We start from the raw sequence: 23,989 nt of genomic DNA, 5'->3' as shown, positions 1-23,989 counted from the left end.
AAATACAAGCTACAAAAATTAGAGGATCACTCCAGGAAAGCCAGCAAGAGGAGAAAAAAAAAAAATCCAAGGAAGTTTCACAAAACTACAGGTGATGAGTTTTCCAACTGAAAGGGCCTAGCACATTGGCGATGAGAACAGTCACACACCAAAGGGTGCTGTGGGATTTCGGAAGACTGCCATTTCAAGATAGGATTAAAAACAAACAACCCACCCACCACAACAAAAATCACCACCATCACAAATACCAGATCAGATACCAATTGTTCAGGATCAAAATAACACGGCTCCTCTGGAAAGCAAAAACTGGACACTTAGAGGCAAATGAGAGATGCTTTCAAAACTCTGAGGGGAAATTATTTCCAACCTAGAACTCTACACCACCTGGACCAGCAATCACGAGTTTGATAAGCAAAGTGCCAAAAACTGACCTCCAATGCACCCTGGGGTACAGTAAGAAAGAGGAAGACCTGGAAGCCAGCAGGGATCCTATGGGAAGAGAAGGGACAGGACGCCCAGCATATACTTGAGGGGCTCGGGGGTGACAGCCACACAGCAGCCAGGGCAGCAACCAGTCCAGATCGCAGATCGGAAGCCCTGGGGGACAGGTCGCTGAGAAGATGAACTGTTAGAACTGTAGAGCATACCTGTTTAAAATTATTAACAGGAGATTTACACAAATAAAAGGGGATTCTGGAGAATGAAGTGACAAGGATGCAGCAAACTAAGTAAATGACAAACTATGACAATAGCTCTCAGGAAAAGAGTTGAACAAGACAAAGAAGTAATCATAATATGTGACATGACAGCTATGAATGGTGTTTACAAAGGCAAAATACTGTGAACTCAGGAATCTACTCCAGTTATGCCACGAGAATAGGCAGGGAAGGTACCGGGACGCCGGGAGGAGGAGGGAAGCGGCTAATTCCTCATGTCCCCATGCGGGAAGCCAAAAAATGACACCCCACACTGTAAATTCAAGTAGTAGCCATATTAGCACATTATTTAGAAGGATGGAATTAAAAAACAAAAAAGCTATGTAATTGAAAGTAAAGAAAACTAGAGAGAGAAGTTAGAGGGAATTGGGAAAGGAGTGAAAGAAGTCACCGCTGGTTTCATCATGTGCCTTATAAAACTATTCAACCCTTTTAAAGTTGTTCATATACAACACTGATAAAAAATAAAAACTAAGAAAGCAAGAGATAAAGAATAGGATTCAATATTCACTTCTGTATCCTTTATAATATTATTAGAAAAATATGGCTGCCTGTATTTTATAGCACAGATACTGCCCTTCTTTTTAAATGACAATTTCAAGATTTTCTTTTGTTGAAAACACAGTTAATGCCGAAAAAAAAAACTTTCACTTCAGATCATTTGTTCCTACCTAGACACTGGCCAGACACATTATATAAAAAGGCTAATTTGTGAATAGTTATTTGCAAAGTCAGCTACCAGACTCTCTTAAGCAGGTAGCCTTTCTTATTTTTTAAGTTTTACTTATTCATAACCCAACTTTTCCCTCAAAGCAAAGCAGCTATCTTTTCTTACATCACAATTTTCTTTTCAAAATACAAAGTTACCGTGAGTTAGAGCATTAGAGTGTTAATTAGAACAGACTTTCCAGAATAGCTACAGAGACCGTTCTTTGAAAAAAGGAAAAAAAGGAAGTGGTAGAAGTAACCTAATTTGTTTTTGGTTTCTTAATATTTAGCTTGAATCTAATACCAAGATTTGTATTCCTTTACGTCTTCCATGCAAACTAAAAAGCCAAAGAAATAAGCATAACAATCATAATCCACAAAAACAGGCTTTTTCTTTGTTATTAAGTAGTTTTTACTAAAAAATCAAATTAATGTCTGAATGTAGCCACTTCAAAATGGTAAGGTTCTGTGACCCAAGTATTACCATAAAGTTACCCAATTATAATTTTGTCTTTCATGAACTACGATTTAGGAAAGGCAAAACTATGAATTTTGATAAAAACAATAATGTTGGTATTATCCATTTTCACTGGCATCCACTCTCACCTTCCAACTAATTTACTCCTAACATGTCCTTGAAATTCTCTCAAGATAGTAGTTTGAAGAAACTCAATTTGTTATTTCAAAAAATGGTAAAAATAGTGTGAAGCATATTTATTCGGTTATTAAAATACAGCATTGCAAACTGCCATCAGAGAGCCCAAATTCACCCAGAAGCCACTAAGTCCAGAAAATTCCTCTGATTCTGAAGGATGCTGATACAGTGGCCAAACCTCCAAAGCATCGGAGCCTTAAAATTAAAAGGCCCTTCTGACTGAAGTACCTCAGTTTTCCAAAACAAGTTCTGTTATTGTTGTTTTGTTGTTGGAACTGACTAATCCTCAAGTGGGTTCCAAGCATCCTGCAGTTTAATTTAAAAGTATAACCATCCTGGAACTGGAAGTGGCCTTAAACACCATGTAGTCCAATCTCACTTTCCTTGTAGATGCAACTCAATGGCACAGAGAAGTTAACTCCGCTGACAGAAGACTCCTGGTTAATAATTCAGAGTCTCCTGGAACCCACTCTCGTGCTCTCTCTGAAATACATGACCCAGTTTGTAAAACCAGTTCAATTACTATGTGATACATTTAGCAACCAGTATGAAAATGCATGTGTTTTTATTAGGTAGCTTTTTTTTTTTTAATCTTTGGACTCACACATAAGGAGATCTCTACCTTCCTGTAAAACTGAACTAGAATTCTCTTTATTGTTTAAAAGACAAAAACTGTCACAACTGCTACTGAGACCAGAAAAGTACTTCCAGTTTATCTTCCCAAACCAGGTTAGTAACTTGTTTGGTGCATACCAAGCGGTACCCATGGTCAGACAGTGGATGTGACTACCAGTTTCTCTGGTCCTACTAGATCAAGAAGGGCAAAAAGTTGAGGGGGTGGGTGGGTAGGTGGGGAGCTGTTATATCAGTTAAGACTTGAAAATCCATCAATAGACCCTATCCACTGCCTGAAATCCCTGGTACTTTTCCTTATCTATGCTCTAGAAAGCAGTTCATTAGATGGCTATAGTATTGGAACACCAAAGAACTTCTGTGAGTTTTAGATAGCACTTAAATGAAGATGTTTATGTTCTCATCTTACTTCTTAAAAGAAAATACAAGGACAAAGATAATCAGAAAGTTTAGGAAGGACATAATAATTAGTGGATAAAGCCAAAATAAGGAATTTGTTCATCTGGCACAGACCTGCTTAAACCTGACAAGATCAGTTTAAGGAGGTGGTAATGCTGAGTCACAAATTTATTCAGAGATTTTGGTTACCGGTTGATTTCATTAGGAATGTGTTTGGTTGCAAGGAATAGAAAACTCACTCAGTGGTGCTTTAAACCAAGGGTCAGCAAACATTAAAGGCCAGAGAGTAAATGTGTTAGGCTTGCTGTACGTCAAATAGTCTCTGTTGAAACTATTTAATTCCATCACTATGGCACGGACGTAGCCACAGACAGTATCTCACAAATGGATGTGGCTGTATTCCAATAACCCTTTATTTACAAAATGGGCAGCCAGCCCATGGGTCATAATTTTCCAACTACTGGTTTAATCAAAATGTCAACCCCTGGTTTAAACCAATAGGACTTAACTTAAAAAGAAGGTGCTTTCCCTCCAAGGTGGCAAGAAGAATACAGTAACTCCAGGTGTTACATCCATGCTTAAGGTTAGAGGAAAAGCAATAGGGGATGGAGGTGGAGGAAGTCTGAGTCAACCACATCTGTCCCTCTTCACAAGAAAGGGAAACTTCCTAAAGGGCCTCTAGCTGCTCCCTCCCCCATCCCCATCAATGGTCAGAACAAAGTAACATAGATGGGTGCAGCAGAGAAGTCAAAAGCATCTCAGACAAATCACAGGTCACTGACTAGGCCTAAATGTATACCTGCCTCCAATAAAGCTAGAGTTCCTTTACCCAGAATAGTTAAATGGCTCCTGGGCATATGATTGACAGTGTTTGTTGCATTGTGCTTTATTTTTTATATTTTCTCTATTGATATAATCTTCTTCAAGAAAATGAAATGTGCTTTCGTAGCTTGAATTAATTAGTCAAATGGAGATTGAGAAAACAAACATATTTGATGGGGCTGGGGTGGGTAACCAAGAAAGAGAGTGAATCGACCTCCTGCTCCCTAAAAGTCCTGATGCAATGAGAAAACGGGAACCGCAGTCCTGGAAGCCCGGCTTCATGACCTGAACAAAAACACTTACCCTGTCCATGCCTCTGTTTCTCCAACTGGAAAGATGAGATCATTCAAGATGATGTTCTCTAAGGTCTGACATCCTCAAGCTCTGATGTCCTGTGATCCCTTTAAGTATGTTGTTCACTCAAGCAAATATAGCATAAGGTAGAGAGTCAAAATTTCATTCTGAAAATAATAAAGCCCAATCACAAATGTGGAGGATTCCCAGAAAGTCAAGTCCTAAACTAAAGGAGAAAGAGGGTTTTATTCAAGTAACTTTCACACATTGCTAAAAGGCTGGCATTCCATTCAACCCTTCCAATTTCCAAGAAAACACACGTGTAAGAAGGGTAGTTAACTTTTTTAAAACACTATAAATGTGTCTTGTAAAAATTATACTGTTTCTTACAACAAATTTAAAATAGTTCAAGTCCAAAATGATAAACTGTTCTATTCTGGCTAGACTCCTAACTGAGGATACCCCCTCCCCACCCAGAAACATCCTCCACTGCTATAACCCAGACTAAGCATTGCAAAAGATAAGGTGGTAGCAATTAGATGCTGCTCAAATGATCGTCCTTTTACCAATAAAATGGAAATTAAACCAAGCAAAAATCCTTGTAGTGCCTTAAGAAATATGCTTTGAAAGAGGAACCCAAATGAGTAACTCAGCAGTTTGAGCAAAAAATTTTAGCAATTTGAGAAACAAGGAGGAAGAGGCAGGAATGGATGGGAAGAGGGAGAAATTTCAGAGGAAAATTTTGTTCAGCAAACATGTTCCCATATTCTCCTGGGAAATTTTTTATTCTTATATCCATATAACAGAGATGATCAAATTCTTCCCAGTAAATTGGATAATTTATTTTTAAAAATATACCCCAACTAAGTGAATGCTCTAACAGTCAAATTAATACAGAAAATTACTTAAAGAGTTGGAAAAACGGGCAAAACTGAAAAATGTACTACTTTATTATACTGGAGAGAATGTAATTTGTTGACATGTCATTTACTTAAACACTAACTGCATTTTTGTCATAACTGGTAAAACACACTTATTACTAAATCTGAACACACGTATGAGTGAGAAACCTTTACAAAGAGCTCAAAAGAAGAGTCTATCAAATGATTACTGTATGGCAAGAGCAAAAGGAAGGAAGCAGAGGACAGGGAGAGAAGGAGAGAAGTGAGGAAGAAGGGGGTAGGAAGGAAAGGAGAGAAGGGAAAAACCACCACCAGGGAGATGCAGAGGCTACTGGAGGTTAGCAGGAAGCCTTCAGTCCACTGCACATTTAATAGAGAAGGCTTTATTTAGTAAGGGTATCACTTCGTGCCTGCCACAGGAGTAGATCAGCGATAGACTGCAAGTGAGAACTGTGCAAGGATTCTGCCCTGTAATAGCACAGGTGCAGTTCCCAATCCTGACATACCAAGGGGTTAGCAAGGGTTTCCCCAAATGCCCATTCTCAGACAGATGAAAGAACTTCCTTTGAAAAACTCTGGAGCTTTTCACCTCTGCAAAGCCTGTTTCCCTATACACTGTCTGCCATGGCCATTCTGGTGTATTAATCAACCCCCAGCCCCTTCACCATTTGTCATTTACACCAACATACAATAGGAAGACACATTTTCAGGCATGCCTCAGCATGTCCAGGATGGGATGGACACTCGCTAATCAAACTGCTTTGGACAAAATATGCAAAATACATGGCTTAACCCATTTATGAACAAAGATACATGAAGTTTAACCCAAAGGGTCCTAAACATTCCATGTGGGCACTTCCATCCTTCCTGCTTGATAACATCAGTGATTGAGAATTTAAGAGGGTTTGGGTCATATTTATCATATTTATTTATTTATTTTAAAGCCTCATGTCTCTCACTTTCCATGCAGGAATGGTGACTCTTGCATAGCATAGTAGCTGTGACCCCACATTGGAAGGAGGTATGATCAAAGGCAGCCCGGCCAGACTTGGGAAAACATTTCCACTGAGAATGGACATACTGCCTGTCAAAAGGTTATTCCCACTGCGTAGGGGCAGCAGATCACGTTACTCCAGAGTAACAACATGAAAGGGCAAAATCTGGCCATAGTCACCCACATACATGTTTTTCTTTCCAACAGGGGCAAATGGGAGACACCGACCTGAACAGAACATCCTTCTTATCACTTGAGGGTGGGTGGGGGTGGGGAGTGTGCCTTTCCCTAATCAATACAGCTCCCGAGCCGCAGCCACTGTTTAATTCCTTTTATATTTTTCTTTTCATTCAGAAACAGCTCATATTAGCAAGACTTTTCTGTCTTAAACTTTTTTTTTTTTTAAATCCAAGCAATCACAAGCTATATTCTGTGGAAGACAAAATAACTTTGGAGGCGTAAATCTTAATGTCAATGACAGGAAGGCTTTGGTGAACCATTACCATAAATCTGACAAACGCTAATTTGATGGGTGGCTGTATCTGTCTGCTGCACGGCCAGTCTAGACAGTCTATTGAGAAATCCTAAAACACAACTGTTTGTTCCCTGTAACACCATCTGGATATGGCAATAAGCGCCGACCCAGCGCCATTCACACATGGATCAAAGCACATGCTAATGCTATCATGAAGTCATACACATAGAAAATTCAATCTGAGAACTCGAAGTAATTTTCCTAAGTCTTCAGTGGAGAAACCCCAGACTTAGTGCGACTCAAGCTAAGTGCATGAAGGGGGAGAGGGGGGAAAAAAGGAACCGAATATTTAATGAGCTTGGGCTTCCAGAGGAATGCTAGGCCACCCATTGTATTGGAAAAGGCTCATGTCACACTTCAGTTATGGTACCCGTCAGGGTGCCCCTTTACAAAAATTGATCTGAGGACCTTTGTAATTACCTGTTTCGGCCTGGGAGTGGGGGTGGAGGTGGGGCACGGCGGATTCATGACAAGAAATAAAAGAAGGGATTCAAGGTGCAAATCTAACATTATGTTATATTGGTCTGAGCTGGCAGAAATTTTCAATATTGCACACAATATTAAAAACCTCTGTCATTAAACAGCACTGTGGCATTAGATCAAAGAATCAAGGGCCTCCTATTCAACTCCTTTAAATATTACAAACATAAGAGCAAGTCTGGCTGTGCATAAAATAGAAATAAGCCACTTTTTTTTTTTGTCCACTCTCATCCTATAGCTGGCCAGAGAGAAACATTGCTTAGAAAATCTCTATTGCAAGTCAAATGGGAAGAATCCTGACTTCTCCCAAGATACATAACAGGCAGAAATAAATTCAAGTCTTTATGAATTTGCTTTGACAGGAAATTTTTGGTCAATTATGTTACTCTTTCAGAACTTTAAGCTACTTCTTCAAAATGTATCACTCAACAACACTACTTCAATTACACCCCATATAGGCACTGTTTAACCCTTCCGCCTGTGAGCCACACTGCCCTACCCCGGCTACTGTAAGAACCTGATCTGTTTGCTTCTTGGCTGATGGACGAACATGACTAGAACTACATTATGAAACTGTCATTTGTACACTCATCCCTGTGGTCTGGGAAACACTAAATACGTTATGCCCCCTATTTTCATATTCTCCAGTATTGGTTACACAAAAATTCCAACCAACATTATTTTTCAGCAGTTACAATAGTTTCTATATCATATGTGTATGAGGGGTGTGTGTGTGTGTGTGTGTGTGTGTGTGTGTGTCTATGTTTCTTTAAAATGTACCTTTAAAATGTATTAATATATCTTGAAAATGGATTAATCATGTTATGGGGTTAAAAATATAATAAAACCTCTCAGGAACAACATGCCATCACAAGGTGCTTCAGCTATCACAGGGGGTGGCTTAGAGTGCAAGTCTGTATTTTACTTAAGCTCACTGGTACATCCATGCTAGCAAAGCATAAAATGCTGCCTGAAATAGAACCCTCATACTCAGCAGCACACAGATGTTTTCTCTCTACCTGCTAAAGCCTTTAAACATAATAGAGCATAAAACATTACATTCCACTTTTCAAAGTGTCTTGAAGTTAAAAAAAAAAAAAGAGTAAGTCTATAATCAGTCATTTTACAATTTAGATACAAACTCAGTAAAAAAAAAAAAAAAAGTTATGCCATAGTTCTCTTAAAGTTCAGTTCAATTTGAAACAGACTGCTCCCAAAATATTTCACAAAACATAGTTATTGTCTTCTCAAATGGAATATTAGTGCCATGATGCTTTTGTTTCTTAAAAACAGAAAAGAAAAACTACCAATTTCTCCCTCCCATAGTAAAAGAAATCTTCCCTAAAAATCTTAAAATTTAAAAAGCTCAGGGACTATATTAACTGCCAACCAATTGTGCAAGTTTCCATTTAAATGATGATCCTCAATTGTTATTTTAGTCAACCTAAAATAGAGTTAATTATTACAACATAATCTGGATCACAAAGAGAAAGAAGAGAACAGCCTATTTTTCTGCACTGTATGTTTCAGTTAGGGACCTGCAAAAACTTAGTATAAGAAGGTAACCTACTCTCCCCCAAAGATAGCCTTATTCCTTCACTTTCCAAATAAATAAAAAACATGAAGATATTAGCATTTTGGCTTTTTAATTAGTTAATATACACTAAGATATCTTAGCAGGATTAAAAAGTATTTCATTTGCAATGCATATGGGCAGACCCACTGGAATAAAAAGAAATAAGCAATCGTACAACTGCACATCTCAGATGATGTGCCATAGTGATCAGATGTTACCCTAGACAGAATTAAAATTAGAAGGGAAAAATCAAGACAAAAGAGGTGAGAAATTATAATCATTCTTGCCAACCATCTTACACATTTATATACACTTTTTACAAACATAGTTAAAAACTATATGCTATCCCCCATGTTGGACTGACTAAATTACAAGTGATAATCATGTTGTCTACCAGTAATGGCTTTCTTTCAGACTGTGGCTATAATTCCGTAAGTTTAAAATGGAAAAAAAAAAATCACCCAAACATTGCTTAATGTAGCTAATCAAGCATTTTCAAAATTAAACTGGGGATGAAATGTTAGGCACTATTTGATGGGATTTTAAAATGTTGTAGTGGAACAGTACTGCCATCTACTGACAACTGCTTAACAGTGCCCGTGGAGCACCCATCCTGTTACAGCCAACCAGAGTAAAACTTCAGAGACCTTAGCGCAGGGAACCAAAAGAAGTCAGAAAAATCACAGGGCTCAATTTTACCTTTGACTTCAATGCATAAAAAGCAGTGACCTTTTTTTAATTTTTGAAATTTTAAAATATAGTGCCAAACTTAGTAACTAATATCTAGCCAAGAAGATATTCACCCCTTGTCTATGGAATGAATGCTCTTGGTCCTACAGATATTTATTTTCAATGCCACAAAATATCTCATTTATCCCTGATGAAGAGTTAGATAGACTTTTATCTTCTAAAGAAAACAGAACCCAAACCAGCCTAAGCAAGCCTGGGTGTCAGCATTCAGATGTAAATCATAAAAGCATTCTGTACTACCACTGAGGAATCACTTTATTTGGCATCTGTATGGGTCCAAGGCTGGTTCTGGATTCCTGTTGTGCCATTAAAGCCTCTCTGGGAGGGAGCACAGTGCACAAGTAATGGGGCATACTGAAATCCTAGATTTCACAGACCTTGGTCAAAATCCTTAACAAAATTACAATGGCTTTACTAGCATGGAAGAAGCTCTACACATAACCCTCAAGGAGATACCTAGTAGATGCTGTATACAAGTTCTATCATTTTGTTTTAGTAGTTTAAAGGTAAATGTGAGGAGATGCACAATATGAGGATTCTTTAAAGCAACTCAGATGTAACAACTCAAGAGGACGGCCAGTCTTCTATCAGTGTACAAAGACACTGCATTCTACTAATGCTGTGAAAAAATACACAATTATGAGCTACAGATTTCAATATTTTTGAGAAAAACTGCTACTGCTGTTTTTGTTTTTTTTCCTTTTCTTAAAGATAGTAATCTGAAATAACAGCTTATAGACACAAAACAAGTAAATGACAGATTTTTAAAAGGATTTAGTCTCCACTAACATAGCCCTTTTAGGCCACATAATTGCAGAACTCAAAAGAACCACAAAATAACTGAAACTCCGACATAAAGAGATCCACTTATTAATTAAAAGCAGCTCTCCTGCACTATTAAAATAAGGTTGGCCATGCATACTTTATTGCTGTCACAGTCTCAGATGAGGGGTATTCAAAAAACATAAAAGTTGAATAGTTCTCTATGTAAGGAATGGAGTTAAGTCATGTCTGCTTGCACAAAACTGTTTTGCAAAGAGGCCATATATAGATGATCAGAGTGGGAAAAAAAAGACTAAAAGGCATCAAATCTCAAATTTAATGCTCCTCTTTGGTAGGGACAGTGAGATGTGCTGCAGACAACATGAGTTGAACCAGGAAGGCCTAGAACTTTCCGTTTTAAAAACTGGAACCAGGAACCAAGAAAATTATCATAAAAGAGACAGGGAACTAATTTTTTAAATTGCCTATTAATTAAATGCAAGTTATTTGGGAACTTTTTGTAAGTCTCAGTTTTGTTCTTAAACCAGTACAGTCCATATCATACCAGTTTTCTGTGAAAAAAGGCAATAGTTACAAAACAAAAGGGAAGAGGGGTAGAAAGGGAGGAAAGGAAAGGAAAAAAACAACAAATGATAACAGTACTTACTAATTTTTCATAATGAGATTTTTAAGAATTTCCATACATTGCATTAGAAATATTATGGACAAAATTCAATCCTCATATTGACTGTTCTTTCAAAGCTATGGGTGACCATCTAGAAAAAATCAAGATCTTAACACAATGCTAGTCCTTCCATATTTAATATTAATTTCTTCATAAAGAGGATAACTTATCTGGTATCTTAGAGGAATAACCACCTGAATGTCAGAGAATATCAAAATTATTAACAATCTTTGTAAGTATGAAAAGAAGAAATTCCAATATTAGATTATAAAACAAAAAACACTATTGCCTTATTTTATGAGATACTAATGACCATGTAATTACTTCAACTGTATGGTAACTGCCGTATGGTAACTGCCATATAATTACAATGCCTAGTTATTTATGTCCCAAAGATTATACGGTACTAAGACAAGTTACCTGTCACCATATGTAGATGTCTGTGGTCAGCAGATGGGGTAAACAGTTTACTGTAAAGGTCAAAATTGGCTTAGAAATTGATCCAGCACATGAACACTATTTCTTTACTTTCCTCTACTCCATTTTGTTTGCTTTTGCTATGGATGAAAGAAGAAAAAATAGAAGCTTCTAGAGGAGATAAATAGCTTTCCAGAGTCAAGGTTTATCTAAGTGGAATCTGCTACTGAACTTTATTCAGCTGGTTTTTCCCCCAGAGAGTATCCTCTCTCAAGTTTCTGTTTGTCATGTTCCATTACCTTGAAATATTCTGGCACGGAATTCAGATAGAGGCGGCCTTAGGTTAAAAACTTTCTTACTTGATTTTTCAATACAACAATCAGCACTTTCATTCGCCCTAACGCCCCCCCACCCCATATTTCAAGATAGTGTAGGTACTACGAGACCTTAAAGAGCAGAAGTTCGGGAACCGTGTGTTAGTTCCACTTTGCCACATGTTTGTTTACTGGGGTAATTAAATGGGGTTTATTTGGTAATTACACAAAAGACTGAGCCCCATTTAATATCTCTCTGAAATTACCAGTGGCCTGTAGCAAGAGATAACAATACACATCATAATTTACTCCTTGTTTAGTTTTGGAAACTAATGGTGGCCCATAAGCAGTGTAGTCTGCCTGAATCACCCGCCCTGCTCTGGTGAGATCCACAGCGCGGACTCTAGCCCCAGCATGAAGATTGATAAGTCCTAGGAGTGAAATCAGTAGACACGTGTCTTTTAAAAAAAAATTCAGAATAAAATTTCAGTGTTTTTAGGGCAGTGAAAAGCTCTCTCCACACCCCCTGCCCCAAATCTGACATTTTCTTCCTGCAGAAAGTCTAACTTCTTTTCCCAAATTGCTTCACCATATGGAAGAAAAGAATCTCTACCTTTTATCTTTATTTTGCATCACAGTTTGGGCATATACAAAACTTTTGTGTTCACTTTTAATTTTCTTATTTAGAAACATTAAGACCCCAAATAGGCACCTCAAGAGTTGTGGTACATTTCATATAGGTCAGAAGACAAGTGTTAGGAAATGAAATGATTTTATAATGACTTTGCTTTAATAGGGGTTTTACACAGGGGCTTTCCTGGGAAGATGTCCAGGCAAACTGTGTCCAAAGCCCAGAATGAAGAGAAAATTCACCTTGATACAACATAGTTGAAGAGGGATTTGCTGATTTTTCATTTTAAATGAAACACAAACTTCAATTCCAGCCCAGTTAAGAGAGGATTCCTTTGTCTTCTTACTCAAGAGATCTTTCTTTCTCTTTCTTTTCCTTTCTTTCGAATCTTACAGTTGAAAAACCACCCAAGTAAGAAGCTGGCATGTGTATACAGATGCCCGCCCCACACACACACATGCACACCCATCTTCAGACAAAGGTTAATAAGAGTCCAGCTGATTTAATAGAAAACATATACAAAACAATTTCACTCTCAAGCATGAATGTCACGCAAAGAACAAGAAAGATATAAACAAACTACATTTAATAAGAATAAATAAAATCTCTGTCAAGCTTACAACAGCAGCAAAACAAAAACAAAAACAAAAAATCATGAGGTCCCAGAGGAGTAATTTACACACACACGCACGCACGCACCTCCTCAGGAACAGTTTTCCTTCAGAGGTTTTGAACAATTCTGAACGATGAAAAGGCAGGAGAAATTCAAGTGAATTGGAAACTACCCCTTCTGCGACAAATAAGCATAAACAAAATAAATTCTAAAAGCAAAATTTAAATACTAGAGGGTGGGACATACAAAGAGCCAAGCTGAACTGAAAGATCTGCGCTAAAAGGGTGAGTCAGCGAGCCTCACTTCAACCAGGTGGTTCTCACATTTCTAAGAGGGACAGTTCAGTTACTCGGGCTGCCCAGTGACAGAAATTTAAAGTTAGAATGAGACAGTGTAATTAAATCAGCTCCTTGGCATTTTATTCAAAGAAGCGATACTGATTATTTTCACCTTAAGACTTAGGAATAGAGTGTGGCCACAAAGTGGCACCAGGCTTCAAACCCCACCACCACCAAACCCTCACATTTTGTTAAACTTAGTAAATCATTTGACTAGGGCTCACCTCATGCAAAACAAAACACAACCACAGAGGCCCAGAAATATTTAAGCCCCTATCTGGACACTACGGTGCTTGCTCTACAAAAGTGATGACGGGGTTGTAGGAGCTCCTCACCTAAGTTAACACCGACACTGCTGGGCAGTAGTAAATCAAAGCTATGTTTGTCTTGAAAGCACATAAAATCATCGCCTTAAATGGTATTAAAGTATCTGTGCTGCTGGAAGGTAGGGAACAGAGGGGCAAGAGGGCCAGGGACATGTATTCCTCCTTTCCGACTCCGCTGCGGCTGCTCTGCCTCGCCTTCCTGAAGAGGAGGGGCAGGGGCAAACCTTCCACCCACCCAATCCCATTGGGATAAAATTGGAAGGGACCAGTGAAAAATGGGAAAGCTCTAGCCCATTCCTTTATCTCAAGCCTTGGGGAGTGGAGAAACATCACTGGGAGTCAGTGGGGCCTTGAAATCACCAGGCTTCATGCTATCAAAACCAGTGACCATGGCAGGGTAAGCGTCTTCCTTCCCTGAGAACAGCAAACCACCACCCACCATGTTAAAAAATGACCTGATTTCTTAATTAAAAAGTAAAGTATTTAAAAATTTTCCATTCAAAGCAGCTGGATTAAAAAGACCCTTTGAAGATGTTTATGTTGAGATTGAAATATAGAGATTAAAGTTTAAGAATTAAAATTCTTAATTAGCAAGAATTTTCAATAATCTAAGGCTATTTTAAGGCATTTTATTGCACTTGCAGTAGGCCATGGCATGCTGAATCTTAATGCAACTCCCAAGCCTCTTAAATCGGTCACTTTAGAGATATAAAAAGGTCCACAGGCTGATTGTTAATTGATATGAATATACTTAGAACATTAAGCATAGACTTCCATTATATAGATCATTGGGGCTTTCAGAGATAAACTTGCTAACAGCATTATCTAAATAGGAAAATAACAGACCCAATTAACTTTAAGGTCTCAAAGTTTCAAGAAAACAAATACAAATGCCATTTACTTAACTATGTACAAATAACATAAAAATACCTACAACATAGTTCTTTCAAAAATTTTACCATCTAATGAGGCAATAGATCTAAATTACAAACTTAACAGCAGACCTTACCAACCAAGTGCTTACACTAAGAAGAAAAGGCAAGTGTGAGAGCATGGGGGATGGGAAGAGTTTCTCTAGATTTGAGAATTGGTGGCATCTCAGGAGGTTACAGGAATGCTGTAGCACTTGAGCAGTGCCCTGAATACTGGGTGCATACTGAGCAAATAGTAAAGCATAAATATATGTAGAAGAATAAAAATTTAGGGTAGGGTCCAGAAACAGATATGGCCAGAACTTAAATTACATTAGGATAACGTATTTGTGGTAATATAACAAAGGGACATGATGACCTTCAGGTTTTAGGAAGTTAAGACTCAGCAAAGTGGAGTTAGAAGGAGAGTGAAGAGATCATGAGGAAGCCAGGGTAACTATCCAAGACAGAAGAGATGTGGCTGAACTCTAACAGCTCAGTGGGAAAGTAACGCACAGGTCCACCCCCCACCCCCTGCCCCACCCCAAACTCAAAGGACCTGCTGTGTCACTGGACTGGAATATGAAGAAGGCTCAGACAGGGATAACAGCAAGATGGTATAATAACTAACTAAAATAAGGCACAGGAAAGGGAGTTGATGAAAGAAAGAACAAAAAGGAGTTTAATTTTGAATGATACGAATTTGAGGGGCCAGCAGGACAGACATGTAAACAGAGCCAACAGGTGAGATAAGAGATTATTTTATTGACTTAATGATTTCACATCTGCCGCAACCCAAAATAATTTTGAATGGCTAAAATATGCTAATACAGGCAATTTATGGAAAAATATAAATAGCTATAAATCAGCATGTGGGCTCAACAGTTAACAGATTGGATTGTGAAACTCAAGAGGGACCTAGGGACTGAAACTGAAACCTTGGACATCACCAGTGTAGAAATGATAGTTGTCATCACCCCTTGAGAATGGGAGTGGTAAGAAAGGGAGGGAGGGAATTTTTCTTTTTTACTTCAGAACACGCTTTTATTGTGTGAATTTTTATCAGCAAACACATACTACTTTTTAAAACACCTTCAACTCAATATTGTTTAAAGAAAAAACATGAGAAAGACTTAAGCCAGAGGAACAGGTGTTATCACAGATTTACTCCTTAAATATTTAATGGACACTTAACATATACAAGACCTCAGCTAGGCACTCAGCTGATTCCCACCTGAGTCCTGGGTGAGTCCAGAGGGAAAAGCTTGAGTGTGGGAATCAAATAGGATTTGAACCCCTGCTCTTCCACTGACAGATATTTATATGGGCAAGCTTCTTAAATTCTCTCAAGTTTAGCTTTTCTCCTCTAAAAATGAGACTTAAAAACCTTATTTTATATTGTTGTTGTAAAGATTTGAAAGGCTTACAGCTAACATATCTAAAGGACAACATTTGGTACATATTACATAGTTAGGATACCCTCAGATTCCATCATTTTGTAAAGTTGGGGAAAACCAAAATTTAAAAGGCAGAAAAAGAGATTAAAGATGGCGGCATGAGAGGTGAGACAGAGGCTTCCTCCTAAAACCACATATAATACGAAAATACAATTAATACAACTAATCCTGAAAGAGCAACAGGAAAGACAACTGCACCAGACTGCATACATCTGAAGAAAAGAGCAGACATCACGGAACAGGGTAACGTACCAAAGCTGTGGCCAGGTGGGACCCAAGCCCTTCCCCCACCCCAGCTCACCAGCGGGAGGAAGAGAAACAGAGCAGGGAGGGAGTGGAGGCCTGGGACTGCTGAATACCTAACTCCAGAGATCTGCTCTGGGAGCACAAACCTACATTTCATGGTGCTTGCATGGTACTCTCGTGATTAGGGGGTTGGAAAGCTAAGACAGGCAGAATACCTGTAGAGACTGAGATTCCAGCCGCTTGTGGAAAGCAGGAATCCATATCCAGCTGCTCTGGGACAAAAGAAAGGTGGGAAGTCTGAGAGATGTCCTAACAAGGAAGCCCTTAGTAAGAGGGCTGCTAAAGGGGCAAAGATTGCACAGAGCTTACTGCTCAGGAGGAAGAACAGGTAGACAAAATTGTCTGGGTGCACTCTGCCCAGCAGGTTGGGAGCTTTCATGATCTTCAGGTGCTCCATATCCCTGGCTGGCTACACAGCTCCAAGAATCCCTCTCCGTGATATGCAGCCTACAGCACCTTTCTCCTGGCCAGCCCCACCTGGCTTGCAAACTGGCAAAACCTACCATGGCGTTAGGCCAGCCAGAGGGAAGCCCCATCTACAGCAACTACAAATGCAAAGCATAGAGGCTTATACCTGTGTGCACAGCCCACTGGTTCAGGGAGTGGAGACAGGCATAGCAGCCCGGAAGCAGGAAACAGCTCTTTCCTCCCCCCAGGCACCAATACCACTCCCCTGCAACCCCCTGACATTATTTCAGGGGCTGAGCAGCTACAGAGAGTGGAGCTGGGCCCTAGAGGCCATCATATACAAATATGAAGTGAGGAAACCGGTTCAGAATAAAATGATTAATATAACTCCTGAGAAAGATTTTAATCACATCAACCTCATGACTCTTCCTGAAAGGGAGTTCAAAATAAATGCTCATGGAGGTACAGAAAGATATTCTAGAACTCAGGAATGAATTCTGATCAGAGATCCAATCATTGAAGAGCACAATGGAGGGTATTAAAAGCAGATTGGATATGGTGGAGGAGATGATAAATGAAATAGAAACTAGAGAAGAGGAATACAAAGAAGCTGAGACACAGAGAGAAAAAAGGATCTCTAAGAATGAAAGAATTTTGAGAGAACTGTGTGACCAATCCAAATGGAACAATATTCACATTATAGGGGTACCAGAAGAAGAAGAAGAGAGAAAAGGGGATAGAAAGTGTCATTGAGTAGGTAATTGCTGAAAACTTCTCCAATCTGGGGAAAGAGATAGTCTCTCAAGACATGGAGGTACACAGATCTCCCCACACAAGGAACCCAAGGAAGACAACACCAAGAAATATAGTAATTAAAATGGGAAAGATCAAGGATAAGGACAGACTGTTAAAAGTGGAGAGAGAGAGAAATAAGGTCACATACAAAGGAAAGCCCATCAGGCTATGATCAGAATTCTCAACAGTAACCTTACAGGCAAGAAGGGAGTGGCATGATGTATTTAATGCAATGAAGCAGAAGGGCCTTGAACAAGGATTACTTTATCCAGCAAGATTATCATTTAAATTTGAAGGAGGGATTAAACAATTTTCAGATAAGCAAAAGCTGAGAGAATTTACCTTCCATGAACCATCTCTACAGTTGATTTTGGAGGGACTGTTATAGATAGAGGTGCTCCTAAGGTTTAATAGCTGTCACCAGAGGTAAAAAAAACAACAGTAAAGAAAGTAGAAGAGCTAATTACTAAGTAAATACAAAATTAAATTAACTATCCCCAAAGTCAATCAAGGGATAGACAAAGAGTACAGAATATGATACCTAATATATAAAGAATGGAGGAGGAAAAAAAAGGAGGAGAAAAAAAAAGAACCTTTAGATTATGTTTGTAATAGAATATTAAGTGAGTTAAGTTAGACTCTTAGAGAGTAAGGAAGTTAACCTTGAACCTTTGGTAACCACGAATCTAAAGCCTGCAACTTGTATCAGACAAAATAGACTTCAAAACAAAGAAAGTCACAAGAGACAAAGAAGGACATTACATGATAAAAGGATCAGTCCAACAAGAAGATATAACCATCATAAATATCTATGCTCCCAACAAAGGAGCACCTACATATGTGAAACAAATACTAACAGAATTAAAAGGGGAAATAGAATACAATGCATTCATTCTAGGAGACTTCACCACTCCACTCACTCTGAAGCACAGGTCAATCAGACAGAAAATAAGTAAGGACACAGAGGCTCTGAAACAACACATTAGAACACATGGACCTAAGAGACATGTACAGAACTCTACACCCAAAAGCAGCAGAATACACATTCTTCTCAAGTGCACATGGAACATTTTCAAGTATAGATCATATACTAGGCCACAAAAAGAGGCTCGGTAAATTCAAAAAGATTCTCAGTTTCTCAGACCACAAAGGTATGAAACAAGAAATAAATTACACAAAGGAAATGAAAATCCCCACAAAAATATAGAGGCTTCACAACATGCTCCTAAATAACCAATGGACCAATGGCCAAATAAAAACAGAGATCAAGCAATATGTGGAGACAAATGACAACAATAATTCAACACCGCAAAAATCTGTGGGATGCAGCAAAGGCCATGCTAAGAGGAAAGTACATTGCAATACCAGCCTACCTCAGGAAAGAAGAACAATCCCATATGAGCAATCTAAACTCACAATTAACAAAACTAGAAAAAGAAGAACAAATGAGGCTCAAAGTCACTAGAAGGAGGGACACAATAAAGATTAGGGCAGAAATTGATAAAATTGAGAAGAATAAACAATAGAAAGAATCAAGGAAGCAAGAGCTGGTCTTTGAGAAAATTAACAAAATAGATAAACCTGTAGCCAGATTAATCAAGAAAAAAAGAGAATCTACTCACATAAACAGAATCAGAAATGAGAAAGGAAAAATCACTATGGACACCACAGAAATACAAAGAATTATTAGAGAATATTATGAAAAATGATATGCTAACAAACTGGATAACCTAGAAGAAATGGACAACTTTCTAGAAAAATACAACCTTGCAAGGCTAACCCAGAAAGAAACAGAAAATCTGAACAGACCAATCACCATCACCAAAATTGAACTGGTAATCATAAACCTGCCTAAGAACAAAACCCTTTGACCAGACAGCTTCACCACTGAATTTTATCAAACATTTAGTGAAGACCTAATACCCATCTTCCTTAAAGTTTTCCAAAGAGTAGAAGAGGGAATACTTCCAAACTCATTCTACAGGGTCAGCATCACCCTAATACCAAAATCAGGCAAAGACCCCACCAAAACAGAAAATTACAGACCAACATCCCTGATGAACATAGATGCAAAAATACTCAACAAAATCTTAGCAAACCAAATTCAAAAATACATCAAAAAGATCATCCATCATGATCAACTAGGATTTATTCCAGGGATGCAAGGATGGTACAACATTCTAAAATCCATCAATATCATCCACCACATCAACAAAAAGAAGGATAAAAACCACATGATCATCTCCATAGACACTGAAAGAGCATTTGACAAAATTCAACATCCATTCATGAAAAAAACTCTCAACAGAATGGGTATAGAGAGCAAGTACCTCAACATAATAAAGGCCATATATGACAAACCCACAGCCAACATCATACTTAACAGCGTGAAGCTGAAAGCTTTTCCTTTAAGATTGGGAACAAGATAAGAATGCCCACAACCCCCACTTCTATTCAACATAGTACTGGAGGTCCTAGCCATGGTAATCAGACAACACAAAGAAATAAAAGGCATCCAGATTGGCAAGGAAGAAGTTAAACTGTCCCTGTTTGCAGATGACATGATATTGTACATAAAAAACCATAAAGAATCCACTCTAAAACGCTGGATCTAATATCTGAATTCAGCAAAGTTGCAGGATACAAAATTAATACACAGAAATCTGTGGCATTCCTATACACTAACAATGAACTAGCAGAGAGAGGTATCAGGAAAACAATTCCATTCGCAGTTGCATCAAAAAGAATAAAATACCTAGGAATAAACCTAACCAAGGAAGTAAAGACTTATACTCTGAAAACTACAAGACACTCATGAGAGAAATTAAAGATACCAATAAATGGAAACACATCCCGTGCTCATGGATAGGAAGAATTAATATTGTCAAAATGGTCATCCTGCCTAAAGCAATCTATAGATTCAATGCAATTCCTATCAAAATACCAACAGCATGCTTCAACAAACTAGAGAAAATCATTCTAAAAATCATATGGAACTACAAAAGACCCCAAATAGCCAAAGCAATCCTGAGAAGGAAGAATAAAGCTGGGGGATTTATGCTCTCCAACTTCAAACTCTACTACAAAGCCACAGTAATCAAGACAATTTGGTACTGGCACAAGAACAGACCCATAGACCAATGGAACAGACTAGAAAATCCTGATATAAACCCAACCATATATGGTCAATTAATATATGATAAAGGAGCCATGGACATACAATGGGGAAATGACAGCCTCTTCAACAGCTGGTGTTGGCAAAACTGGACAGCTACATGAAGAGTATGAAACTGGATTATTGTTTAACCCCATACACAAAAGTAAACTCAAAATGGAGCAAAGACCTGAATGTAAGTCATGAAACCATAAAACTCTTAGAAAACAATACAGGCAAAAATCTCCTGAGTATAAACATGATCAACTTCTTCCTGAATGCATCTCCTTGAGCAATGGAAACAAAAGCAAAACTGAACTCATGGGACTACATCAAACTAAAAAGTTTTTGTATGGCAAAGGAGACCATCAACAAAACAGAAAGGCATTCTACAGTATGGGAGAATATATTTGTAAATGACATATGCAACAAGGGGTTAACATCCAAAATATATAAAGAACTTACATGCCTCAACACCCAAAAAGCAAATAACCTGATTAACAAATGGGCAGAGGATATGAAGAGACAGTTCTCCAAAGAAATTCAGATGGCCAACAGTCACATGAAAAGATGCTCTACATCACTAATCATCAGGGAAATGCAAATTAAAACCACAATGAGATATCACCTCACACCAGTTCGGATGACTAGCATTGAAAAGACTAAAAACAACAAATGCTGGTGAGGATGTGGAGAAAGGGGAACCCTCCTACACTGCTGGTGGGAATGTAAGCTAGTTCAACCATTGTGGAAAGCAATATGGAGGTTCCTTAAAAAACTAAAAATAGAAATACCATTTGACCAGAAATCCCACTCCTTGGAATTTACCCAAAGAATACAACCTCTCAGATTCAAAAAGACATATGCACCCCTATGTTTATCGCAGCACTTTTTACAGTAGCCAAGATATGGCAACCTAAGCATCCATCAGTAGATGAATGAATAAAGAAGATGTGGTACATATACACAGTGGAATACTATTCAACCATAAGAAAGAAACAAATCCTACCATTCGCAAAAACATGGATGGAGCTGGAGGACATTATGCTCAGTGAAATAAGGCAGGCGGAGAAAGACAAGTGCCAAATGATTTCCCTCATTTGTGGAGTCTAACATTGAAGCAAAACTGAAGGAACAAAATAGCAGCAGACCCAGAGACCCCAAGAATGAAGTAGTGGTTACCAAAGGGGAGGGGCATGGGAGGGCAGGTGGGGAGGGAGGGAGAAGGGGATTGAGGGGTATTATGTTTAGTACACATGATGTGGGGGATCACGGGGAGAACAGTGTAGCACAGAGAAGGCAAATAGTGAATCTGTGGCATCTACTACACTGATGGACAGAGACTGCAAAGGGGTATGGTGGGTAGGGACTTGATAATATGGATAAATGTAGTAACCACATTGTTTTTCATGTGAAACCTTCAAAAGAGTGTATATCAATAATACCTTAATAAAAAAAATTTTTTTTAAAGGGCAGAAAAGGAGTGGTCAGAGATCACAGGTGAAAAAAAGATGCCATTATGTTATGGAAGCCAAAAAAGAAAAACTAAGTTCCCTTATTCAACCATTCAGTATAAAATGACTCACCATCTAAGATAGGCTGGAGCAGAAAGCTATGTCAAAGATGTTGAGAAGTAGATTCTTTGCAACTAGGAAAGTGGTCCTGGCTGCCTCGAGAGGACAGTTCTAGTGGGACAGAAGATAAGATGCCTCTTGGCAAGATGAGCACCCTGGTGAAGACTGAGGTAGGAAGAAAGATCTCCCAAGAAACATGTGACTTGGAATGAGAGGCCCTTTTGAAGATGGCTTCAGGAAAGTTCACTGCATCGAAGGAGAGCCTAAGGAATGAGAAAAGGAATTTCCAGAATGAGGAAAGATTAGGGCCGAGTTAACTGTGTGGAACCCTGAAGGAAATGAGGGGGTGTCCAAGAGGGGAGGCTGATCTTGGAAAGAAGTCAGGACACACCACTGAGAGCCAGGAAGAAACTGAGACGTGTAAAATATATGGACAAGTGGGGAGCTGTGAAGGAGAGCTGAGGAAGTTCCTTTTCACCAGCACCTACCTTCTCAGTGATAGAGAAGGCAAGGTTATTAGCAACATAAAGTAAGCAGATGGGAATGGGATCCCAGAATGAGGAAGGATCTAAAACTGGAAGGACCTTCTCTGGACCTGTGAGGTACTCATCTATATGAGGAGCATTCGGCTCAGAAATGCAATTCCCTCCAGTGATTTTCGATGGCCTGCTAGGCAAAAAAAAGGGTACCTGAGGGGAGAAAGGCAAGGAGGTGACAGAATTGTGGGAAGAAAGTTAAAAGGGCAAGGAGGTATCCCAATTATGCCTCAATTAAAAAAGCACATAGAAAAAAAGGGTAAGAGATCCTAAGAATGTGAGTGGACCAACCACTGAGATGGTAGACTCTGGAGCTCAAGGCCCGAGGGACTGGCAGTAGGAGGACAGGGCTGGGAGCAAGAAGTGACAGGGGAGCGTGGTGGCTCACTGGCTTGGATGTGACGAACAGGGAAGTTTGTGGGGAGTAAAGGAATGAGGAGGGGAAAGGACAGAGGCAGAGCCCAGAACCTGGATACATGGAAAACAAGGAGACTCCAGGTCGTGCGAAGGGCCGATGCTGCTGCTGAGCAGGAGAAATGAAGACGCTCTCGGCACTGAGAGGCCAGGCACTCAGCCAGTCACGAAACTGGGAGCCGAGGTCGCCTATGCCAACACCCCAAGGCCAACGGGGGCCAAGAGGAAGAACCGTGACCGTGAAACAGACCCAGAGGAGGAGGGGACGGGAGAGAGAGAAGAAAGACAATTTCCTGAGATTACCTTAAAAGACTCTTTTAAACGCTTTTCTCAAAAATGCCTTGTTTTTGACAGTTTGCAAGGTTTTTAAAAAATTAAAGTGAACAAAATCTTTCTCATTTACAGGGAAGCCCTCTGAAGAAAAGCCACCTCGCCATTCATAGGCCTTCACCTGAAGCCAGACATTGAGGGTCTGAACTGCTTCTTCGTCCCCTCAACCCCTCCCAAACAACACGGCAAAATTCCTCACATAACCAAGGAAAAGAAAACTGGCCCTGTGGGCACAGAGGCCAGGCTGCCTGGGCTCTTCCGCTCCCTGGGCACCCTGGGGACGCAGGCAGACGGCGGTGATGGGGATCCGGGGCAGCGGGCGGGTGCGGGGTGCTCCTGGCCCTTCCCCGGCCCGCAGCGCGCCTCCCAGGCCTCGGCTTCACCCGCTCGCCGGCTCTTTCACAGCTATTAATCCTCACAGGCACTAGGGCAGGCCGGTATGACTTTGAACGTTTTTAGTATAAGAAAAAATAGAGGTTTCTAGGGCCAGAAGATTTACTCGAAGACACTGAGACTTCCAAAGTTCAGCACTTCCCACTAAATCACCGTGCCTC

General features: G+C 39.3%; 1 protein-coding gene across 11 annotated transcripts in view; it reads right to left on the bottom strand.

The window, feature by feature from the left end:
- ARL15 (ARF like GTPase 15) overlaps nt 1-23,989 on the bottom strand; it is a 442,427-nt gene that overhangs the window by 308,771 nt on the left and 109,667 nt on the right. For 2 of the 11 annotated variants that reach the window (XM_037022073.2, XM_073236309.1), the window contains exon 2: nt 4,237-4,394. The exons of the other annotated variants lie outside the window; for them this stretch is intronic. Coding sequence is in view for 1 of the 2 variants with exons in the window: in XM_073236309.1 (XP_073092410.1) it covers nt 4,237-4,245 (9 nt within the window). In the remaining variant the exon portion in view is untranslated. The remainder of the gene's footprint in view (nt 1-4,236; nt 4,395-23,989) is intronic. 11 annotated transcript variants of the gene reach the window in all.

The sequence above is a fragment of the Manis javanica genome, chromosome 1, assembly GCF_040802235.1.
Source record: "Manis javanica isolate MJ-LG chromosome 1, MJ_LKY, whole genome shotgun sequence".
In the NCBI taxonomy this organism is placed as follows: Eukaryota; Metazoa; Chordata; class Mammalia; order Pholidota; family Manidae; genus Manis; species Manis javanica.
Note: the sequence above shows the minus strand (reverse complement) of the source record. Positions and strands in the feature narration are given on the sequence as shown.